Here is a 19715-nt window from a genome sequence, read left to right as displayed (position 1 = left end):
CCGCACGCTCTTGCTGCGGACCTCCTTGTGGCCGGCCCTCCAGAAGAGCCACACCTCCTCCTCGTCCTCGCCGGCCTCCAGGGCGCTCTCTCCCGTGGCGACACCCTCGAACTCAAATCGAGACAGGACCAGCCTGGGACACACAGGGAGGGAGGACGCGTTAGTCCCAGACCCCTCGCGCATCTCTGATGCGTCCGTCGCAGCCACGCGCGGACGTCGAGATCCGCCTTCGGCGTGGAGACACGGAAGGCCGCTGCGTCTCGCCCGCTGGCAGAGCCACGAAGGGGCCAAACGTTCATGTCTTCGTACACTTTGACCCCGCCGTTCCCAACCAGGGCGAGTCTGCAACACGTTCAGACGTTTTGTTTGCCTTAACCGAGGGGGAGAGGGAACGGCTGGCGTCCGGTGGGTAGAGGCCAGCCGAGGTCCCAGCACCTCACTGCACAGGACCGTCCCCACGACAAAGGATTGTTCAGCCTCACACGTCCAAACGCCAAGGCTGAGAAAGGCTGCATGAGCCCAAGCCCGGCATTAAGACACGCATGAGAAACGGAAAGACATCGCTAGGGCATAGTTTCATCTTGCTTTTCTTCTTCTACACAGTGTGCACATTACTGGCACTATACCTCTCAGGAAAAGTGTTCCCTTCCTAAAAATGAATCGCTACTATTCTCCAAAACTTCTGCGGACCCATAAACACCTTCTGAACGATGATAATTAAAAAAGCTCTTCCTGACACTGACTTATCGATAGCAACCCTGACTTATTATCTCCCTTAAAATGTAAAATCGATGACCACGCTTACGGAACTTTAAACCCTTAAAATTAACCCAAGTGTGTGTAATGCTCCCAGGTGAGTTCCCGTTACTCTTAAACGGGCATGCAAAGTGACACTGGTGCAGACGAGGCCACACCCAAAGCTAGCTTACTTCCCCTAACCCCGGCCTTTGCAAAGCAGGATCAGATGCTACCCACCCAACTTCAGACCGAGCCTGAGGAAACCCAGGGCCGGGTGTCATTATGAACGAGCACAGACACCCACTGACTCACACGTTTTCCACCCAAAGCCTCTCCCCACCTTATCCCAAACCCCCAGAGCCCGCTCACTTGGTCTCGATGAGGATGTCGGCGTTGGTTGGGTTCAGCACGGCCTTACATATCAGCTCCTGGGTCACGGGGATCGACTTGTTCGTGGACACGCAGAGATCGGACAGGTAATCTAAAAATCTGTCGAGACAGAGAAACCACACGAAACGTGTTCTGTAGACAGAGAAGATGCCTGTCGCCCGGAGCCTGGCTCTCCCCGACGTGCCCAGGTCCAACGCAGCCTTTAACAGAAGAAGTGACGTTTAGGTTTTGGCGCCGGTGTCTACAGCAGCACCAGAAACCGGGTCACCACGGAGAAGGAAGGAAGCAAACGAGAAAACGCGGCAGTGGCCGTGGTCGATGAAGATCATGAGGCAAAAATGCAAAGAAGGAACAAGACTGGAAAGAGCCCCGCGGGACGATGGGAGGGGGTGCAGAGCCGCCGGGGGTGGGGGCGGTGCGTGCGGGGGGCTCCGGAACCCCAGCTCTGACGCTGGATGGCTGCGTTCCCATCTGCGCTACGGTCCTCACCGTACCTGGGTTTTGTCGTCTGCGGAAGCGGACAGCGTCCCGCCGCAGAGGACCGGGGCGCGAACGAGAGCGAGCACGCAACGCGCCTGCTCAGCTCGCGCCCGGGCCCCCGACGCTGCTCCGAAAACGTTGTTTTTGGGGGGGGACCGTGTTTATAACCACGTGCTCGGCTTTCCGGCCTGGGTGAGCACGACACCCACGCTGCGGACGATGTCGCGCTTCCTGTGAGTGGGCCGGATCTTAAGAAGGGGGGACAGTGGGCGGGGAGGCCAGTGTGAACGGAGCAGGAACGGGGGGTTCTGTGTGTCGTGATGCGCGACAGAAACTCGTGAGCGGCAACCAAGTCTGCCAAAGACTCCTCGCTGCCGACACCTGCGAGGCGGCTCGAACTGACGATCGGGGGTGGGAAAAGTGAGGCGCCAACAGCAATGGTCACTTCCGGTGCGTCCCCTCGGTGCCAGGGACTTCATGCCTTCATCCTCGTTTAATTTTCACATGTGCCCATTTCGCAGAGGAGGAAATTCGAGCTCAGAGGGAAAGCCAAGGCCAGCCGGCTGGTGGACGTTAGAGCTGGGATCTGCCCCAGGCCTCGCCCCAGTAACAAGGTCCTTCTTCTTCCCGCCACTCGTCAGAGACCCTCTCACCACTTGCCCGGTCGAGCAGGTCAGCCCCAAACAAAGGACTTTAGGAAAAGCGTGACGCTCGCCACCACACCCGCACCTCAAACGCAGGGACACCCGCGCGGTCCGGCCCGGCCACCTCACCTGGGCTCCCGGTTCTTCCGCACCAGGCTGACGAAGGTGTCGATCTCGGCCGCGGTGATGTGCTTCTCCAGCAGCTTCCGGTTATTGTGCAGCAGGGCAGTGATGGTGTCCTCGGCCAGCACGTCATAGCCGATCTGCTTCTGCATGAAGCCAAACTGCTTGGCGATGTACTCCTTCAAGGGAGAGAGGGAGAGGTCGGCCAGGGACCATGGGCAGCACACTTAGCTGAAAGTAAGGAGAGCCGGCGGCGTGCCCGGGGGAGGGGGTGCCCTGTCCTGAGGGACGGCACCAGACAGCCCCCCACAACCCTCCCCGGCAATGGCTGTGCACCCCCTCGGCCTCGGTTTCACTCAGCCTGCCGCACAGACGTAATCTGGCAAAATGTCCCGTGTGTGCGGATGGCCCTTTTATTAAGTGCATGAGATAAATTTTAATGTGGTGACTTATTTTTCTAAAAGGTCAGAAGATGTTTTGGGCTCTGATGTCATTCGTAATTCAAGAGGATCTGACTGTGCCTCACTGCGCTGTGCTGCTGATTAAACACGGGTTTTTAGAACAATGTAACCGTGTTTCCTTTTCTTTATCTGGGGTAGGAGCTCGTTTTTAAAGTCAATGGGCAACAGAAGTCAGTCAGGACACGCAAGCCGGTCAGCCATGTTCACGGAACGCATGACGACGTCTCTGGCTTCTCTGTTTGGGGGTGAGACATCATGTTCCACGGAAACACGAGAACTCAAGGAAGCCTCTTACAAACACTAGTTTGTAGGCAAAGATCGTTCCCAGACCAAAATAATCTGCTGGCTCAAAGTTTAAGTGGCCTTTTTAAAAGATCAATTCCAAAATCTTGGACTCTCTCTAGACGAACAAGGTGGACGGGGCCACTTCTCAGCCGCACGCGATGAGGGTGTGGGACTTCGTCAGCCCTCAGGCACAGACTGCTACCATCTGGCACAGGGTCCGCGAACGGCCAGGGGAGTCTTCGACGACGCAGGAGGGACCCGTCAGTCTCCTCGCGTACAAGCAAAACGTTCTAGGGCGCACGACAGCTCTGAGCTGTCCTTGGAAGGAGAGAACACAGAACCTCTCTGGCCCTATCAGGGTGTGGGGTCAGCATGGGGAGGTGGACGCAGAGCAGGCAGAGTGCCCGGGGTGGACGCGGCGGCACAGCTGCCCACGTGGAGCCTCGCGCTTAAACAGCAGCGACGGCAGAGTCGAGCGCCCAGAAACCCTTGCTGGCGAGGTGATACGCGATACCTCAGAGCTTTGCTCAGGATCGACACCATCTTTATGATGACCAGACGAAACGCCGACTACAGGGGAGAGCTTAGGTTGAAAGGCGCCAACGGTGTGACGACGGAGGAACACTTCCGCAGCACCGGGCGGGGGCTGGGGGCAAAGGGCCAGCCGGCGTCGTGCGGGCAGCTGTGGGACAGTCGCCCCATTCCCGCCGTCTCGCCTTCCGCAGCTTCAGCCACCCACGGTCAACGGCAGCCCCGAAGTATTACGTGGAAATCCCCAAAAATAAACAATCCGTACGTTTTGGGCTACGTGTGGTTCTGAGCAGCCTGATGAGATCTCACGCTGTCCCACCCCGTCCTGCCTTTGTCCAGAGTATCCGCCTGCCCGCGAGTCCCTCGGGCGGCCTTCTCCGGTATCAGAGAGACATGCCGTGGTCATGTAAGCTTTATTACAGCATATTGTTATTATCGTTCCACTTAATATTATCGTCAATCTCTTACTGTGCCTAACGCATAAACTCTATCATAGGTACACACACACAGGACAAAACAGAGCACACGCGTAGAGTTTGGTATTATCTGTGGTTTCCAGCAGCTACTGCGACCCTAGATGAGGGGGTGGGCTACACTCTGTAGCACACAGGTTCTCAGCCTTGGCACCACCAATTTCTGGGCCACATAAGTCTGTTTTGGGGGGGGTGTCCTGTGTACTGCTGGATGCTTAAGAGCATCCCTGGCCTCTACCCACCCGATGCCCAGAGCACCCCCAAGCTGTGACACTTAAGAGTCTCCAACAGTGCCCAATGTCCCCTGGGGAACAAAGTTAAATTACTCCCAGTTGAGAACCACTAAATGCAGGGACACAGTTTCCAGGTTTCCTTGGAATCTCAGATGGTTTGGAAGGCCCAAAGACGTCGGGACGTTCATTTCATGGGAGCACGTTGTGTGTGCGTGTGTGTGCGCGCGTGTGTGTGCGTGTGTGTGCACGTGCACGTGTGTGTGCGTGTGTGCGTGCGCGTGCGCGCGTGTGTGTGCGTGTGTGCACATGTGTGCGCGTGCGCGTGTGCACGTGTGTGTGCACATGTCTGCGCGCGCGTGTGCATGTGTGCGTGTGTGTGCGTGTGTGCACATGTGTGCGCGTGTGCGTGTGCACGTGCACGTGTGTGTGTGCGTGCGCGTGTACAGTCATGATACAGAGAATGACTCGGAATGCCAGGAAACATGAGCCAGTACCAAAGTAACGAGAAACGACCAGCGGAGACGGAGAAAAGGCCAGAGGCAGGAAGAACGGACTCCGCCCTGTCTTCATTACACACACAGAACCTGGTCCCTGAGCCTCAAGGGAACACGCCGTAAGAAAACACCACGGAGGTAACACCAGCATCAGGAAAAGGCCGCGCGTCGCAATGTGCTGCAGAAGGGAATTCTCATGGACACTCCTCGGGGGCTCTGGGACATCTTCCCACGCTCCAGACAATGCTTCCTTGGTAAGAGCAAACTTAACCATGAACTACTCTCCAGTCGTCAAATAAACAGACACGCGACACTTAAGACCCGCAAGGAAGGCACGTGAACTTGAGGGGGGACGCCCCCCGCCCCCAGCAGGCCTGGGCCCCGACCTGGTTCTTCCTGTAGTCTTGCTGCGAGTGCCTCAGGACCCGGTAGCAGAGGCGGCAGATGTGTCTGAAGGGCGCGTGCCGCTGGTCCCCGAGCTCCTCCAGCCGCAGCATCGGGCCGTCCCCGCAGTCCGTGAATGGGGCCTGCAGCAGCTTGAAGATCTGTGTGTGGAAAGCAAGCGCAGAAACGGTCAGCGCCGAGGGTTTAAGGACTCGTAGCGCTTCGTCTGGAAGTAACGTGACGTCAAGGCTGGCCGGGCCTCACGGGAAAGCCTGTCTGTTCACATCAGGACCTGGGACACTGCGTCCGCTCCGCCCACTGGGACGGGCTACTCCCCGAGTCCAGGTCCCCTGGACCGAGCCGGCCCTCAGGCGCTGGGAAGAGCGCAGGCTCGGGAGGCAGGAGATCTGAGCTGACCGCGCACGGCCTTGTTGCTTCCTAGCGCCCGGAACCAGTGTCAGGGTGACCTTCGGTTCTCTCTCCAGTAAACTGGAAGAATAACGCCTCTCCCGCAGGGTGTCGTGAGGGTGAAAGCAGACGAGCACAGCGCGCGGCCAACGTGAAAACCGCTGGACGCCGTTTGCTCTTGCACCGGAAACCCTGGGTGACACACGGTGGAGTGCGCACAAGGCCTGCCCGTCGCGGGCTGGCAGGGGAACCCTGGGTGACACACGGTGGAGTGCGCACAAGGCCTGCCCGTCGCGGGCTGGCAGGGGAAAGGCTTCCCAAATCTCGAGCTTGCAGTGGAGAACGGGGGGCCTGAACTACGCCCTACATTTCGGGCGTCAGTGGCCAGGAGTTTCCAGCCCAGCTCACGGCCCCTTCGCCAATCGCTTTACAGGATTACGTGGTGTGCGTGAGCGTGCACCTCAGCTACCCTGGACTTGTCGCCTTCCTCCCTCGCATCTGACAATCTCCTCCGATTTATACCAGGCAATACCACCTCTGCATCCCCCGCAAGCCATTACTCCTCCTTCACGGCGAGATTCTGTGATTTACAGCGTCAGGCAAATGACTTCTCGTGCTGGGCGTGACCGACACCGTCCTGAGAAGCGAGCTGCTCTCAGGGACCGCTGGTTCGTGCCGGGAGGGTGGCTCCGTGTCTCGCGAAAGGCACGTTGTCACGCAGATGCGGAGGCGCACCAAGCTGTTACTGCCCGGGAGCACACAGCGCCTGACGAGCCCGTGCCACGGGGCGACGAGCCGCCGGTGCTCCCGGAGGCTGTACACATCAGGGCCCACCCCGGTAAGTCCCCTTCTTAAACTCTCCAGTCCTGGAATCGCCGGCCTCCTCCTCCAACCCCATCCCGCTAGGGAGGTCGGTCCCAGCACCAACACGTCCCTGTGAGAGCCTTACGGCCCGAGGTCATCCTTCTCGAATCTCCCAGACGCGCGACATAACCCGAAGGACAAGAGCTCTTGACGTTATTTTTGAGGAAAATATGGTCATCTGCTGAACACGTCTCGGAGCGCCTCACATCGGAGCGCCTCACATCGCAGTGCCTCACAGAAAAATTCTCAACCAGTGTGTTTTCAACTGCCCTGAGCTACCGAGCCACAAAGACACGGAGGAAGCTCACAGGACCGTCACTGAGCCAGAGGCCGGCCTCTGGCTGGCAGGGCCACAGACTGCGTGCCTCCCACGACAGGACGCTGTGGCAAAGGCAGCTGTGACACAGTGGCCGCCAGGAGTCGGGGGAGGGAGGAGGGACAGGCAAGGCCCAGAGGGTTTGAGAGCGGTGACCCTGCTCTGTGTGACGCTAAGGGTGGCTACGTGTCACCAGACATTTGTCCAAACCCACAGAAAGTGCAGCATCCAGAGCGAGCCCTGATGCGAACTCTGGCCTTTGGGTGATAAGGACGTGTCTGTGCAGGCTCCTGAGCTGTAACCCACGTGCCATCTGGCGGGGGACACTGGTAACGGGGGAGGCTGTGTTTATCGGGGTGGGGTTTGGGGTACACGCGAACTCGGTGCTTCCCACTCGCTAATGCTGCCAACTGAAAACCGCTCTGAAGAACGCAGCCTGGTTTGTGAAAGGTGGCGGCTGATCGAGGCGTCCGAGGGCGGCGACCGCCCTGCCCTTACTGAGCCGGCCCGGCCCGGCCCGGCCCGGCCCGCCACCTCACCCACCTGCTTGAGAATGTTCTGCTCTCTCATCAGCTTCTGCCGCTCCCTGTTGGGCTTGGAGAACACCACCTCGAGGACGTCCTGCCCAGAGTTGGTGCCGCCCGTGACGAAGTAGACCAAGTCTTCCAGCAGCTTGGTGACTGACCTTAGGGGGACAGAAGCCGACAGAGATGACGGCGCTCAACGCTGGAAGCTCCGCCGAGGAAGCCCCGGGCCCAGCGACCAGTTACACGCGCCGGCCGCTCCTCCCAGCGTCCCCCGAGCGGCCGGCCGAGGCCCGTGACAGAGCGAAACAGCGACGACACGTCACCGTCCACAAAAGAACAGTCACCTTTACAAAACATCAGCCTCCAGATTTTATCTGAGGTATCTCGGCCCCGACATCTGGTAAGGCGGCCCCAGGGGCCGAGGTGGAGACCGAGAAAGAGAAAAAGATCTTTACGACGTCAAAGACTTTGAAAAAAGTGAACGCAAAGGCAACCGTTTCTTGAAAGCCACCAGTCTGCGCATCCGTGAATGCCAAGGCCGGCCCCTCCCCCACTCGGCTGCTCTGAGTGCTGCCCCTCCGTGCGAGGGAGCGGAGAACCCGTGGCAGAGGCCCTCACCTCCTTTCGTTCTGGGTGATGGTGCCTTTCTCCAGCTTCCCGGCTATGGAGCCCAGCACCTTGCTGGCGTCGTTGGCAAAGTCCAGGTCCCGAACCTCAGCAGGAGAAACAGGGACGATGGCAAACGCCTCCTTATCCTCCTTCACGGGGGAGGTGCCGATCTGAAACGCAAGGTGGCCTTTGTGGAATGGCCTCTCGGACTGAGAGGTAAGACGCCAAACACTATATTTATCAAACATGGGGAAGTCCAAAAAGCTTGGCGCTATCCTGCGGTGAAAATCAAGGAAGATTTTCACTGGACGTAGGGAAACATCTGGAAGAAAGTACTCCAGATCATTAACAGCTGTTACCTCTGGAACTAGTGTCGTGGGAACAGCGAGGCAGGAAACGGGGCACTATTAAAATTTATAGCTTCATTTGTTACAAGGAGCACTTAAGACTCTTATAATTCAATACACATTTATAAATACACGGGGACGAGCAGATACACAAAATGGTAACTGACTCCAGCTGACAGTATCGTAATGGCAGACACTGTACCATTCTCTCAGCTTTTCTATATACCTAAAAATGTTCATACGAGTAGAAAAAATTTTCTAATAACTTCCCCCATGACCAAAAAAAATGATGTGAGAGCATCATTCCAGTTTTTGAAAAGAAAACCCCTACGCCTGTGTATTTATGCTCATGATCCTGGAGAAGGGGAAGGAGAGAGCTGAGATTCGGGGAGGGAAATTAAAGGGGCTGGGAGAACTTCGGAGAAATAAAAGCGGCTATTTAAGTACGTCGAGCAATAAAGAAATATGAAGATTAGGGGAAATCGACTAGTATCTGATGTACCTTAAGGCACCAGCAAACATCCCCTCAGCCAAAACCATGTTTCAGACGGACCGGGAACCCAGGCAGCTGCTCAAGCTTTAGGGCAGAAGCCACGGAAGAAAATGAAAAGTTCTGGCCATTTCAAAAGCCCTGGACTTGCTTTAGCCAGGCGTCTGGGAGAGGAGTCTTTCATCGCATCGAAGTTCTGGCCGAAGAGACAGAACCTCCCAGCTGCACGCTGCCCCCTCTGTCCTCCAAGGTGACCTTTCATCGGGAGTAGGCGGCTGGGGGATGGCAGGGGGGTAGCTAGCGACTTACTTTCAGCATCACGGGTTTTTCTTCCTCCTTGTCGATGGGGATGTTCGTGCTGTGAACCCAGGTGTTAGTACACAGGTGTCTAAGCCGGACATAGGAGTTTCTAGAATAAAGGAAGGATTCGGGGACAGGAACATTTAGGTTTTCCGTCACCGCCTGCCTAGAATATGTTCTATCACAGTAAAGAGGGAATCCGAATGGTGTTCTATGTATACTGGGAGGTATAAACCGCAGTGCAGATGGCTCTGGTCCCAGACACATTCTGACTTATTTACAACAGCAAAGCATGCCTACGGACTCTAAGATGATTGCGATATGCTGCGTTTCTAATAAGATTATCTCCAGTGAATGAATATCTCAGAACGAATGGAGCATGAGACAGAGTAATAGGAAGTATTGACTGAGTGTGTGTGTGTGTGTGTGTGTGTGTGTGTGTTTGAATAATACAAAGTTGAAAAAAAAATGACAACCTGAGAAAATGAAAGAGTAATATATAGCACAAAAGGGTTATTAAACCACAAATACAAAGAAATCTTTAAAATCATTAAACATGAACACTGGAAACGAAAATGGGATAATGACACAAACCAGTAATTTAATAAAGCAATATAAATGGCCAATAAACTTGGAGATGTATATACAACCTCCTCAGCACACAATTTATACACATTAAAACGATGTAAGAGTTTATTGTTTCATATTCCAAGGATCTTGGAGACGGATATAACCCAGTATCGACCAGGACTTAGGGACACGGTTCTCTTCCAGACTCGTGGTGGGAGTGTTAACAGCTAAGGCTCTGGAAGAGAGTCTGGCACTTTGTGTCACAGGCGAAAGGGACTTATCTTTTCATTTAGCGATGCCAATTTTAGCTTCTTCCCTTAAGAGATGACAGCACAGGTGCAAACGGAGGCTTGAAGGTGTTCAACAAAGCACTCCTTACGACAGTAAAAACTTATAAACAATCCGACGTCTCAATAATGGACTAATGATAGTATATGCAATAGAATACGGCACAGTGATCACAACTGACATTCACTTTACTTGGAAATATGTACAGAACGTATTGCTCAGTGAAAAAAAATAAAAATAGCTTATGATCCGAGTCACAATAAATTATATGCAGGTTATCTGTGTGCCTAGAGACCCATCTGAAACTACACAAACCAAAACATTAACAGTCGTTAGCTCTGAATGGTTGACTTTAATGTGTTTTTCACTTGCTTCTTTGTTCCCCATGATATTTTAAAACATTTTTGTTGTTGTTTCTTTTTACAGTGACCGTGGATCGTGACACACTCTTTTTTTTATTTCCATTTCGCTTTCCTTTTAAAGAAACAGTAGAAATAACGGCACAATTCCTGTGTGTTAGGATCTCCCATCCCATGAGTGAGACGAGGCGAATGTGCAGCAAGCAATAGCGGCTCACGGAAAAGGCCCGTTAAAAAGCATGAAGCTGGGAGACGGTCAAGCGAAGCACGGAAGGCCTTCTAGAAGGAGGCGTCGAGGAGGCTTCAGAGGGCCGGGGAGGGTTTTTACTATAGAAAACTTGAGCTGGAACTTGAAGCACTGGTGGGACGCAGCAGAGAGGAGATGGGCGGAGGGCGGCGGCACCGCACCGGGCACCTCTCTGCAGGACGCCCTCTGCCTTCTCCCTTCCTTCACCGGCCCGAACGTTACAAGTAAGGGCGACGGTAGTGACCTTCACTTTCAGCTAGCGTGGATATATATTAAACGACACGAACAAGAAATCTGACAGAGCTGCCATTTTTTCTGAGTGACGTGGCTCACTTTCTTATTTTCAAAGGATACCCACCGCATGGAGCTTAGCTTTTCATCGGATGACTGCATCCTACGGCATCCTATGTCAAATAACATCGAAGGCACGAAGGGCGGTCTGCCAATCCGTCTGAAGCCCCACTCCCGACGCTTCCCCCAAAGGCCCTGCAAGTGGCCCAATCACAAAAGAGCCACGAAGTTGGATGCTCTCCCGATGTCCATCTAACTCACCTAATTAACAAATACTGCGATTTTATTATCTCGTTTAGTATGTCTGAAGTTTACCGTTATCCCTTTCACTTTGGCTTGGAAGGAAAATTTTAACCAGTGACTATCACGAAACTTCCTTTGCTGGGACATTCATACATCTACACCCAGGCTTTCTGATCTTTACCCAAGCAAAACTTAACACAACTTTAAGATGGAGGAAAATGAATACACTGCTGTCCTAGGGCTTTTTTTTTTTTTTCTTATGACTCCGCAGGATCAATGAATAAGAGGTCCAGCTCATGTTTAGCTCTGAGGTCAGTGGTCAAGGGCAAGAATGGACAAAGATTAAAAAAGCCAAGACTAAGCTCAAGATGAGAGCTGGCAGTGCACACGCTAGGCGACCGCGCCACACACTTTTCCCACGGGGAACACAAAGCTTCCCCTTCTGACGAGTTTAGAATCGGTCTACCGTGGACAGCTGTGCACCAAGGCAGGTTTTCAACAAAGAAAACATAATGAATGGAGGGGACGTGGGAGCAGGCGTCTCTAACCAGCCAGAGCCGCTTGGCCAGATGACCCAGAGCTTAAACTTCCCCTCCACCCAGGACGATGGGGATCGTGGGGCACTTGGGAACGTGGCCAACTAGCACCTGACTCTTCTTTGCCTAGGGAAGGCCATGAAGCACCTTCTGATGCAACAACATTTTAAATCACATGGTTCTAGTTTGTAAGTATCTCTTACGAACTAGAACATTTAGCAAATAGTATAAATGTCACTCCCCTGTCTTCTAGAAACCTAAAAAACTCATTCAGTAACTTCTAGAATAGAGGGCACGACATATGGAAAATTATTTGAGCTGAAATGCAGTTGGGTTCTATCGACCTGTACCTAACTAGCCAACAAGCAGGCAGTCAACAAGGAAGGAAGCTTTTAAAAGACGAACTACCCTACCACAAACCTTACTAAAAAATAGTCTCAAAATGGATCACAGACTTTAAGTGTAAAAAGCAGAACTATAAAACTCTGAGAAGAATGCAGCTTTGTGGCCTTGCATTAGGCAATGAGTTACTTAAGAAAGAAACCAAAAGCATGAGCGATCAAAGAAAAAATAAACTGGACTTTGACGAAATTAAAAACCTGTGCTTCGAGAGGCAGCGTGAAGAAAGCGAAAAGACCATCCATGAAATGGAAGAATGCATTTGCACCCAGAACAAAGAACACTTAAAATCCACTAACAAAAAGACAAATAACCGATGTTCTTAAATGGGCAAAAATAATGAGAAAAAGTCTGAATAAACACCTCTCCAAAGATGACATACGAATGGCCAAGAGGCACAGGAAAAGCTGATCAGCATCGTTAGCCGCCAGAGAAATGCAGATCAAAACCACAATGAGATCTCACCTCACCTCGATGAGGATGGCTCACAAGGAAACAGAAGGAAAGAGAAGCCATCACAAGTGCAGTGTGGGAGAGAAAGCAGAGGGACGGGAACCCTCCCGCACAGCCGGCGGGAGCGCGAAACGGTGCAGCCATGGGGGAAAACAGTCCGGCAGGTCCTTGAAAAGTGAGACATAAAGTTGCACATGACCCAGCGAATAATTCCACTCCTGGGTACAGACCGGAGAGAAATATAACATTGTTCTGCACAAAAATGCATATACGAATGTGCACAGCAGCACTGCTCATCATGGCCAAACGTGGCTCATGCTCCAATCGCCGCCAACTAGTAAGTGGATAAATACCATGCGGTACGACCATATCATGGAACATTATTTGCCGGTGAAACAAAATGAAATACTAATACATGTCACAAAAAAAAAAAAAACGAAGTGAAAGAAGCCAGTCACAACGGACCACGTGTGACTCCATGTGTACGAAATGCCCCGGACAGGCCGATGGACAGAGACGGCAGACTGGACAGGCCGATGGACAGAGAGAGACGGCAGACTGGACAGGCCGATGGACAGAGACGGCAGACTGGTCCCAGGCTGGGGGTCCGCGACAGCGATGGCTACGGGGCTCCTGCTGTGGGGCGAGGGGGTGACACTGTTCTTGAATCGACTGTGATCGCTCAGCTCTGCTAATCTATTCAAAGACGCTGACTCAAACACTTTGAATATGAGCAGCAGACGGTATATATATAAATCACATCTCAGTAAGTCTGCTATTTAAAAAGGCAATCCCACTCAGGATGAACCTGGAGGACGCAAAGCCCGTCTCAAGCTTTCCCCAGATTCTCAAGGAGCTTACAACCCGGCAGAGCATAACAAGCCACGAGCAGTTTACGGAAGGCCTTCCTGCATGCTAAGACCCTCCTCCACGTGGGCACTGCCCGACACTTGTCACGCCGAGGGACAGGAACAGCAGCCGGAACAAGAGAAGGTTCCCCTCTAATTCTGACAGCACACAAGCCGCGGGGACGAGTTTCACAGCCGGGCTCAGGCCGAGCAGGTACACGGCAATGACAGATGTGAAGACGAAAACACAAAGTAATAGTCAGAGACGGGGCCTTCGGAAAACCCACGACAGCCAGCGAGAGCTGACCTAACCAAGGCTTGAAGGGTCCGACTGGCCCAGACGACCTATCTGGCTTAAACATCTGAAATGTGGGACTCTGTGATGGGACTAGCTGGCTTGTGAGAAGCTGCTTACACGCCCTGGGCCTCGGCTTCTCTGTAAGAGGGGCCAGGAAGAACAGCCGTCTCCACAGAGGCACGTGTGAAGATGAAATTTCGGGGCACGTGTAGAGCACGTAGCGCTGTGCATGGCACGCAGGCAGCGCTCCATCAACGTCCCCGCTCTCGGTGACACCGCTGCCAATTTGGTGAGCAAACCTGTGCTTCTTCTGTCCTGTTTTCACTCCGGTCATTCCCCCCGACCCAGATGCACGCTCATCAGAACTAGGAGTCAAATTTAATACAATAGCCGAAGAAGATTGGTCTGACTTATGGATACTTAAAAGAAAATTTACTTTGCACTCAGTGGATTTCAAGTATTCCGTTTTCTAGAATTTCTTTTTAATTGTTTATGTGATTCACCGGGAGATCTCTCAGCTTTGGGAAGGAGGGAGTAAAGAAAAAACTGGAAGTACTAAGCTGCTTGAGCTTCGGGTTTGGCTTGTTTACCTAAATACAGCACTTCCCATCCAACCACTGAGACTTTGCAATTGATGAGCCCGCCCCCGCCCCCCCCCCAAAAAAAGAAAAAACAGACGCCATTCCAACAGCAGCCAGAACAGATCCTCTCACCAAACCCTGCATAAAAACGCGGAGAAAGGCAGTGACAATCTGGACCGCCTGCTGCAGGGCCGGGCCTCGCACCCGGGGGATGACCCACGCTGGAACCGTACCTCGGCACGAGGCTGTCACCTCCGCGCAGAGTGGTGGGGTCGAGCTCGAAAATGGAGGAGATGTCGCTGCCCTCGGGCACGGAGACCAGGGAGTACAGCATCTTCTCCTGGGGGTTCCGCAGCCTGCTCCGAGACGCGTCCTGATCGGGGTCCGCCTGAGGAGGGAAAGTCGGCCGTCAAGGACGCCGCGTGCCGGACGCGTCACTCGCCGCCCCTGCTGCGCAGCCCACAGGAGCGGGGAGGACCCTGTGACGCCGGCGGCTGGCAGGAGAGGCGCCACGGCTGCAGAGCAGGCACGCGAGGGGCTGATCGGCCGTCCGCACCGAGTGCCGACGCCCTGCCTTCTCGTGTTGCGGTAAAATGTGCTGAAGCAATGGGGTCACGATAATCGATGTCCACGGCAATAAAGAACCCCACAGAGCCACGTCCGCCGCAGCCGCTGGGGGCAGGAGCACGTGGCGGAAGCTCGCCCGTGGCTTTGGCTACGGGCTGCTGTGTTAACCGATAGGGAAACTGTCTGATGGTCACATGACGCAGCCACTTCCCCGGAGAAAAACGCAAAACAAAGAGAGCTGGACGCGAGCGTTCGGGAGCCGTGACCCCGACGGGGCCGAGGAACGTAGCTGGGAAGCCGTGCGGGCCCTGGAAGACGACGTTCACGATACATCGGGGAGGGTGACAGCCGAGGACAACGCGGGGACAAGGGCCTCTCCCGCCACGTCAGAGACTGGCTGTGACGGAGAAGAATCTTCAGTGACAGCCACTGTCCGCTCCCACGGGGAACGCCTCCCCCAGGAACCGTCCCACGGCCCGGCACCGGAGCCCGGGTGCCTGGGAAGCTGTCAGCAGGCGCCCGGAGGCCGCGGCTCTGTGGGCTTAAGGCCTGACGCCCCTGCAGGTGACAACAGCCACCTGCCTCTCCTGGGAAAACCTCGCTTCCTTTGCCCCCTTCCCACGTGGGGGATGGAGAAAGGAAACGAACTCTCCCAGGCAAAGAAGAGAGCACAGGGAATTTAATTCCAGGGCCTGAGTTTGAGCGACAGGCCACAGTCTTCTTCATGAGCTCATGCGCAGCCCCAACTTGTCCATTAAAAAAAAAAAGAACAAACGAACGAAAATGTTTCTTTTATACTCCAAACCTGTGTCCTCCCTCTTGAGGCCACCGCCCCTCACGCCGTGCGCTCCCCACAGACAGATCCACACTCATCCCTCCGCTTCCACCAAAGAGTCACCTGGAGCTCGGACACCCCCACGAGCTCGGTTCAGGGGAAGGACAGCGGACACAAGTCCTCCTCTGACTGCTGCCACCCGTCAGTGTCCCACACACCACGCCCTGCACAAACCCCGCCCGATTCCGGCTGGCGACACGGGCTCGGCTGCGGCTGGCGGGTAAGCGTCAGGGACCTGCCCGAAGTCCAGAGCAGAGTGAAAACCGCACAGAGCCCCCTGGGTCTGGGGCCGGGGCTGAGCCGGCGTCCTCACCGCCTGGCAGTGTATGGCCGGCGTTTGCCACTAGTCAGGGGAGAGGCACATGTGTGCGAAAGGTCGTCACACAGAGTTGCCCTTGGCATTGAGCCCGTGGCTCCAGGCCCCCTGAGTTTAGAGGGACGAGCACCACGAGGCTGAGGGAGGCCCCAGGCAAAACCCATGGGCGCTGATGCCAGGGTATGGACAGAGAGCAGAATGAGGCTTCCTGTCCCGGACCCACACGCCTGGGGCCACGCCGAGGCTGCGTGGCGGGGCCGGGCCTCACGACGCTGCCCACAGAGCGGGAAGCCAGACTGCTGGCCCCGTGCCGTGGGGACAGCCACCCATGGACCCCTCCTCCATATAAGGCCACCACCCAAGCCACCGCCAGCCGCAGCAGAGCAGTCAAGATCCGCACCCAAGCCTGGTGGCACGCCCGCCACCCCGGCATGGAGAGCGTGACTGAACTCCGGGAGCCCCCGAGACGTGGGGACCCATTCTGCATTCTCGCCTGCCACACGAGGGTCATCGAACCCACCTTCGCTCCCTGTGGCCCAGACGAGCCGGGGTATGTGCCAGCACCAACATGCGAGCGACCTTGTGCGACCTACAAAGACGCCACCTGGGGGGCGCCTACCGCTTAGGGGGCGCCTATCGTGGCCACCTCGTTTGCATATCCTACCCGTCCTTTGTGACAGGCACACCCACCGTTCCCCCAGATGAGGGGACTGAGGCTCGGAGAGGGAGTCGCACGGCTCACAAGCGGGGGTCCTGCCACTTGAACCCAGTCTTTTCCTCACGCACCACAGGCCAGGAGGGTGACCCTGTTGTTCCCAGAGAGCACAGGGTTCCCTGCAAGAGGTCACAGCTCGTCTTCAAATAACCGCAGAGGGGACACCTACTGTGTCCTCAGACAGCAGTCTGAGTCACCCAAGGCAGTTCTTTCTCTCTGAAGAGAATCGTCTTAGGAAAAATGACACCCCGCCCATCCAAGCCTTCGCGTGTGGACCACAGCGAACGCTCTGCAGAGACGTGCGGAGTCTGCCTCGCACACGGGCGGAAAGGTGGACCGGGTCGGTGTGTTCCAGCCTCCAGTACGTGTGCGACGTAAGCTTTCGAAATGGGCTCCAGAAGGGAGGGCGAGGAGGGTGAAAGGAAGCACAGGGCCCTCGGGTGCTCCCTCGAGAGGCGGGGAAGAGGGTCCCCCTCCCCGCCAGCCAGGAGCTACTGGCGGGGCGCCCCAGCTAGAATCACCCCGTTTCTTCCAGAGCTAGACCAGCATCTTAGCCGAACCCAACCCGAGGCTCAGCGTCACTGTGGAACTCACACTCCCCGGACAGCAGCATTCTGCGGTGCCCGCCGCAGCTCCCTCCGTGGAAGTCAAGTCCCTCCAATTCTTTCAAAATTTTACGGGAGAAGAAAGGAATGCCTCCATGACTCCCTGCCATATCCACCACTGAGATGACCACGTGGACACGCAGTGTCACACGGAGCAGCAACTGTTTAGATTCTTTAAAAATCCTACACCCGAATGACGTACCCCACAAGAGAACGGCCTTACTCACGCCCATCATTTCCATGTAACTCAGCCAGGCGCTCGTCAACCCACAATTGTGGACCCTGAACCCCGAGCGCCTCCATGTTGCATTAATTGGCAATATGGCCTCCGAAGAAAGGTCCAGTTGGCATTAAAACGCCAAACCCCATCATAAGGTCTATTTCCGACTTTGCAGAGAGCAAGAACAGACGGCGAGACATCGTCTAATCAGGTGTCAGGTGCACCGCGCCTTCTGTGTTAATTCCACAGTCTCAGTGACACTATGCACCTCACTGAAAATCCTGAATGAAGCGTGGATGGAGGTCAACAGCCACAGGTCGTCCATTTGTAAAAGGCCGACTTCTACGGGGCCGTCACCGCCTCCCACCTGGGAGCAGTCGCAGAAATGCTGTGACCTTCTGCAGCTCAGGGCTGGACGCCCCTCAGCTAAGCACACAGAAACAGCACCTTGACTGACAGGCCCTTGAACCAATCAGGACACAGGAAACGGGACTGCTCTCAGGGGAAGCCCAGGACGAGGCCTTCTTTTAAGGCGGCCTCAGGCTTCCCTTCCCCGGCAACCAATGACCACGGTGGCAGTTCCTTAGATAGTTCCAGAACATTTGGCCTCACCCTACCAGACGAAGACAAGAAGGCTCCTGTCCATACTTACTGGGGGCTGAAACTCCAGGCACTCTTCCTCAAAGTCAGGGTCTACCTGATGAAAAAGAATCGTTAGGAAATTAAAACATCCACATCACTTTCTCAAGGACTTGGCCCCGCCTGCAGGAGACGTCAAGGCCTGGGGACATCTTTCAACAGCTACGAACGTGTCCCTTCCCTGTTCACGACACCAGCATGCCACGACACTGACACAAGTCACACAAGTACAACACACAGAGGACAATCGCCCAGTCACCGAGAGATGGCTCTCAAGTACAGACGGAGAGACACAGTGAATCACCAGCAAAACAACAGTTAAAAGCCTGAGATCAATGAAAGACCAGTATCCAGCCATCGATAATCCTGCTTATTTTTAGTTATAAATAACAAGTCTATGGCCTCCGGCAAGAGCTACATTCCCCTCAGAACATAGCAGACGAGTCAGCACTCTTCACAGCTGGTTAGCTGGGTCCCTCAGGCCCCGGGCTCCATTCTAAATTTCAACTGTCTTGATCTTTGGTTCTAAAATATTTCAGAATCATCAATCCATACAGGTGTCAGGCACCCCGGGGTTCGGTACACTGAGATCCAGGCTTCCTCTGGGCCAGCTGCAGGAGCTGTGCTGACACCCACACGTCCCCTAGAAAATCTGCACAGTCTCGCCAGTGGCGCCAGACGACAGGGGTGTCATTTGCCGTACGACTAGAATCTGTTAGGAATATTCATCGTGCGTCTTACAGCAGATCAGAGGAAAACTCAACATCCATCACACAGTAGGACGGCTCCTTAATTTGATACGAAAATTAGAAGGTAAATTCCTCCTGCCGTCACCACTGAGTCCTGCCTTTCCGCAAACGCCGTAACAGACATTTAAGGTAAAGCTAATTTCTTTGGCTTTGGACAGTCCTGCATGTACGAAAGAGAAGACACGTCCATTCCGCTAATGCTCTGAGAACCACAGAGCTCCATAAAGTTGCCTAAGCCTTTGTGTGTCTTAACGCTTCCGGCTTTACATACCACGTGTCACAACAGCCGCGTCTCGGTCACTCTTGTTAGGGGCAGGGTTGGAAGGTAAGACGTGGGAAGAGCAGGATGCGTGAGCAAAACAGAAAGATTATCCTCAACCCAGATTAGCATTTAAAAAAAAATCTACTCTCTCAGCAACTTTCAAATACATGGCACAATGTCGTTACGGACAGTCCCCGTGCGGCCCGTACGTCCCCAGGACGGCGTGAGCTTCTGACGCTCTCCCCACACCGTGGTCGAAGTCCCTGTGCTGTACTGAGAGGCGGTAACTGCCGTTACCTTTTCTTGTCTCTACGCAGGGAAAGGAGGCAGAGGCAACATTAAAGCGGAAGGAAAAGCAAGGTGACTGAGCACGACCCTGAGCCTCTAACTGCCCGACGGTGACAGGTACGGGCGGACGGGGGAGTGCGTCCGCCTCGAACGGGGAAAGCTCCGGGCCGCCACTTACCTCTGCTGCTAAGTAATGCCCTGTGGCAAGATGCTTGAAGCGGAAGAGGCTGTTCCAATACCCCGCTCCTCCCCGACACGGGTCGTGTTGGACGACCTGGAAGAGAGGGGACGGTCAACAGGAGGAAGTGT

The 19715-nt window shown here is 54.7% G+C and overlaps 1 protein-coding gene across 1 annotated transcript in view; it reads right to left on the bottom strand.

Moving 5' to 3' along the window:
* Positions 1 to 19715, bottom strand: part of ITPR1 (inositol 1,4,5-trisphosphate receptor type 1) — a 197026-nt gene that overhangs the window by 158663 nt on the left and 18648 nt on the right. Inside the window, exons 8-16 of the mRNA XM_023533300.1 lie at positions 18121 to 18165; positions 14444 to 14598; positions 9107 to 9206; positions 7970 to 8130; positions 7368 to 7509; positions 5239 to 5397; positions 2382 to 2554; positions 1108 to 1227; positions 7 to 133 (exon numbers count right to left, since the gene is read on the bottom strand). Of these exons, the coding sequence (XP_023389068.1) occupies positions 7 to 133; positions 1108 to 1227; positions 2382 to 2554; positions 5239 to 5397; positions 7368 to 7509; positions 7970 to 8130; positions 9107 to 9206; positions 14444 to 14598; positions 18121 to 18165 (1182 nt within the window). The remainder of the gene's footprint in view (positions 1 to 6; positions 134 to 1107; positions 1228 to 2381; positions 2555 to 5238; positions 5398 to 7367; positions 7510 to 7969; positions 8131 to 9106; positions 9207 to 14443; positions 14599 to 18120; positions 18166 to 19715) is intronic.

Source organism: Pteropus vampyrus, unplaced genomic scaffold (assembly GCF_000151845.1).
Source record: "Pteropus vampyrus isolate Shadow unplaced genomic scaffold, Pvam_2.0 Scaffold100, whole genome shotgun sequence".
Classification (NCBI taxonomy): domain Eukaryota; kingdom Metazoa; phylum Chordata; class Mammalia; order Chiroptera; family Pteropodidae; genus Pteropus; species Pteropus vampyrus.
Note: the sequence above shows the minus strand (reverse complement) of the source record. Positions and strands in the feature narration are given on the sequence as shown.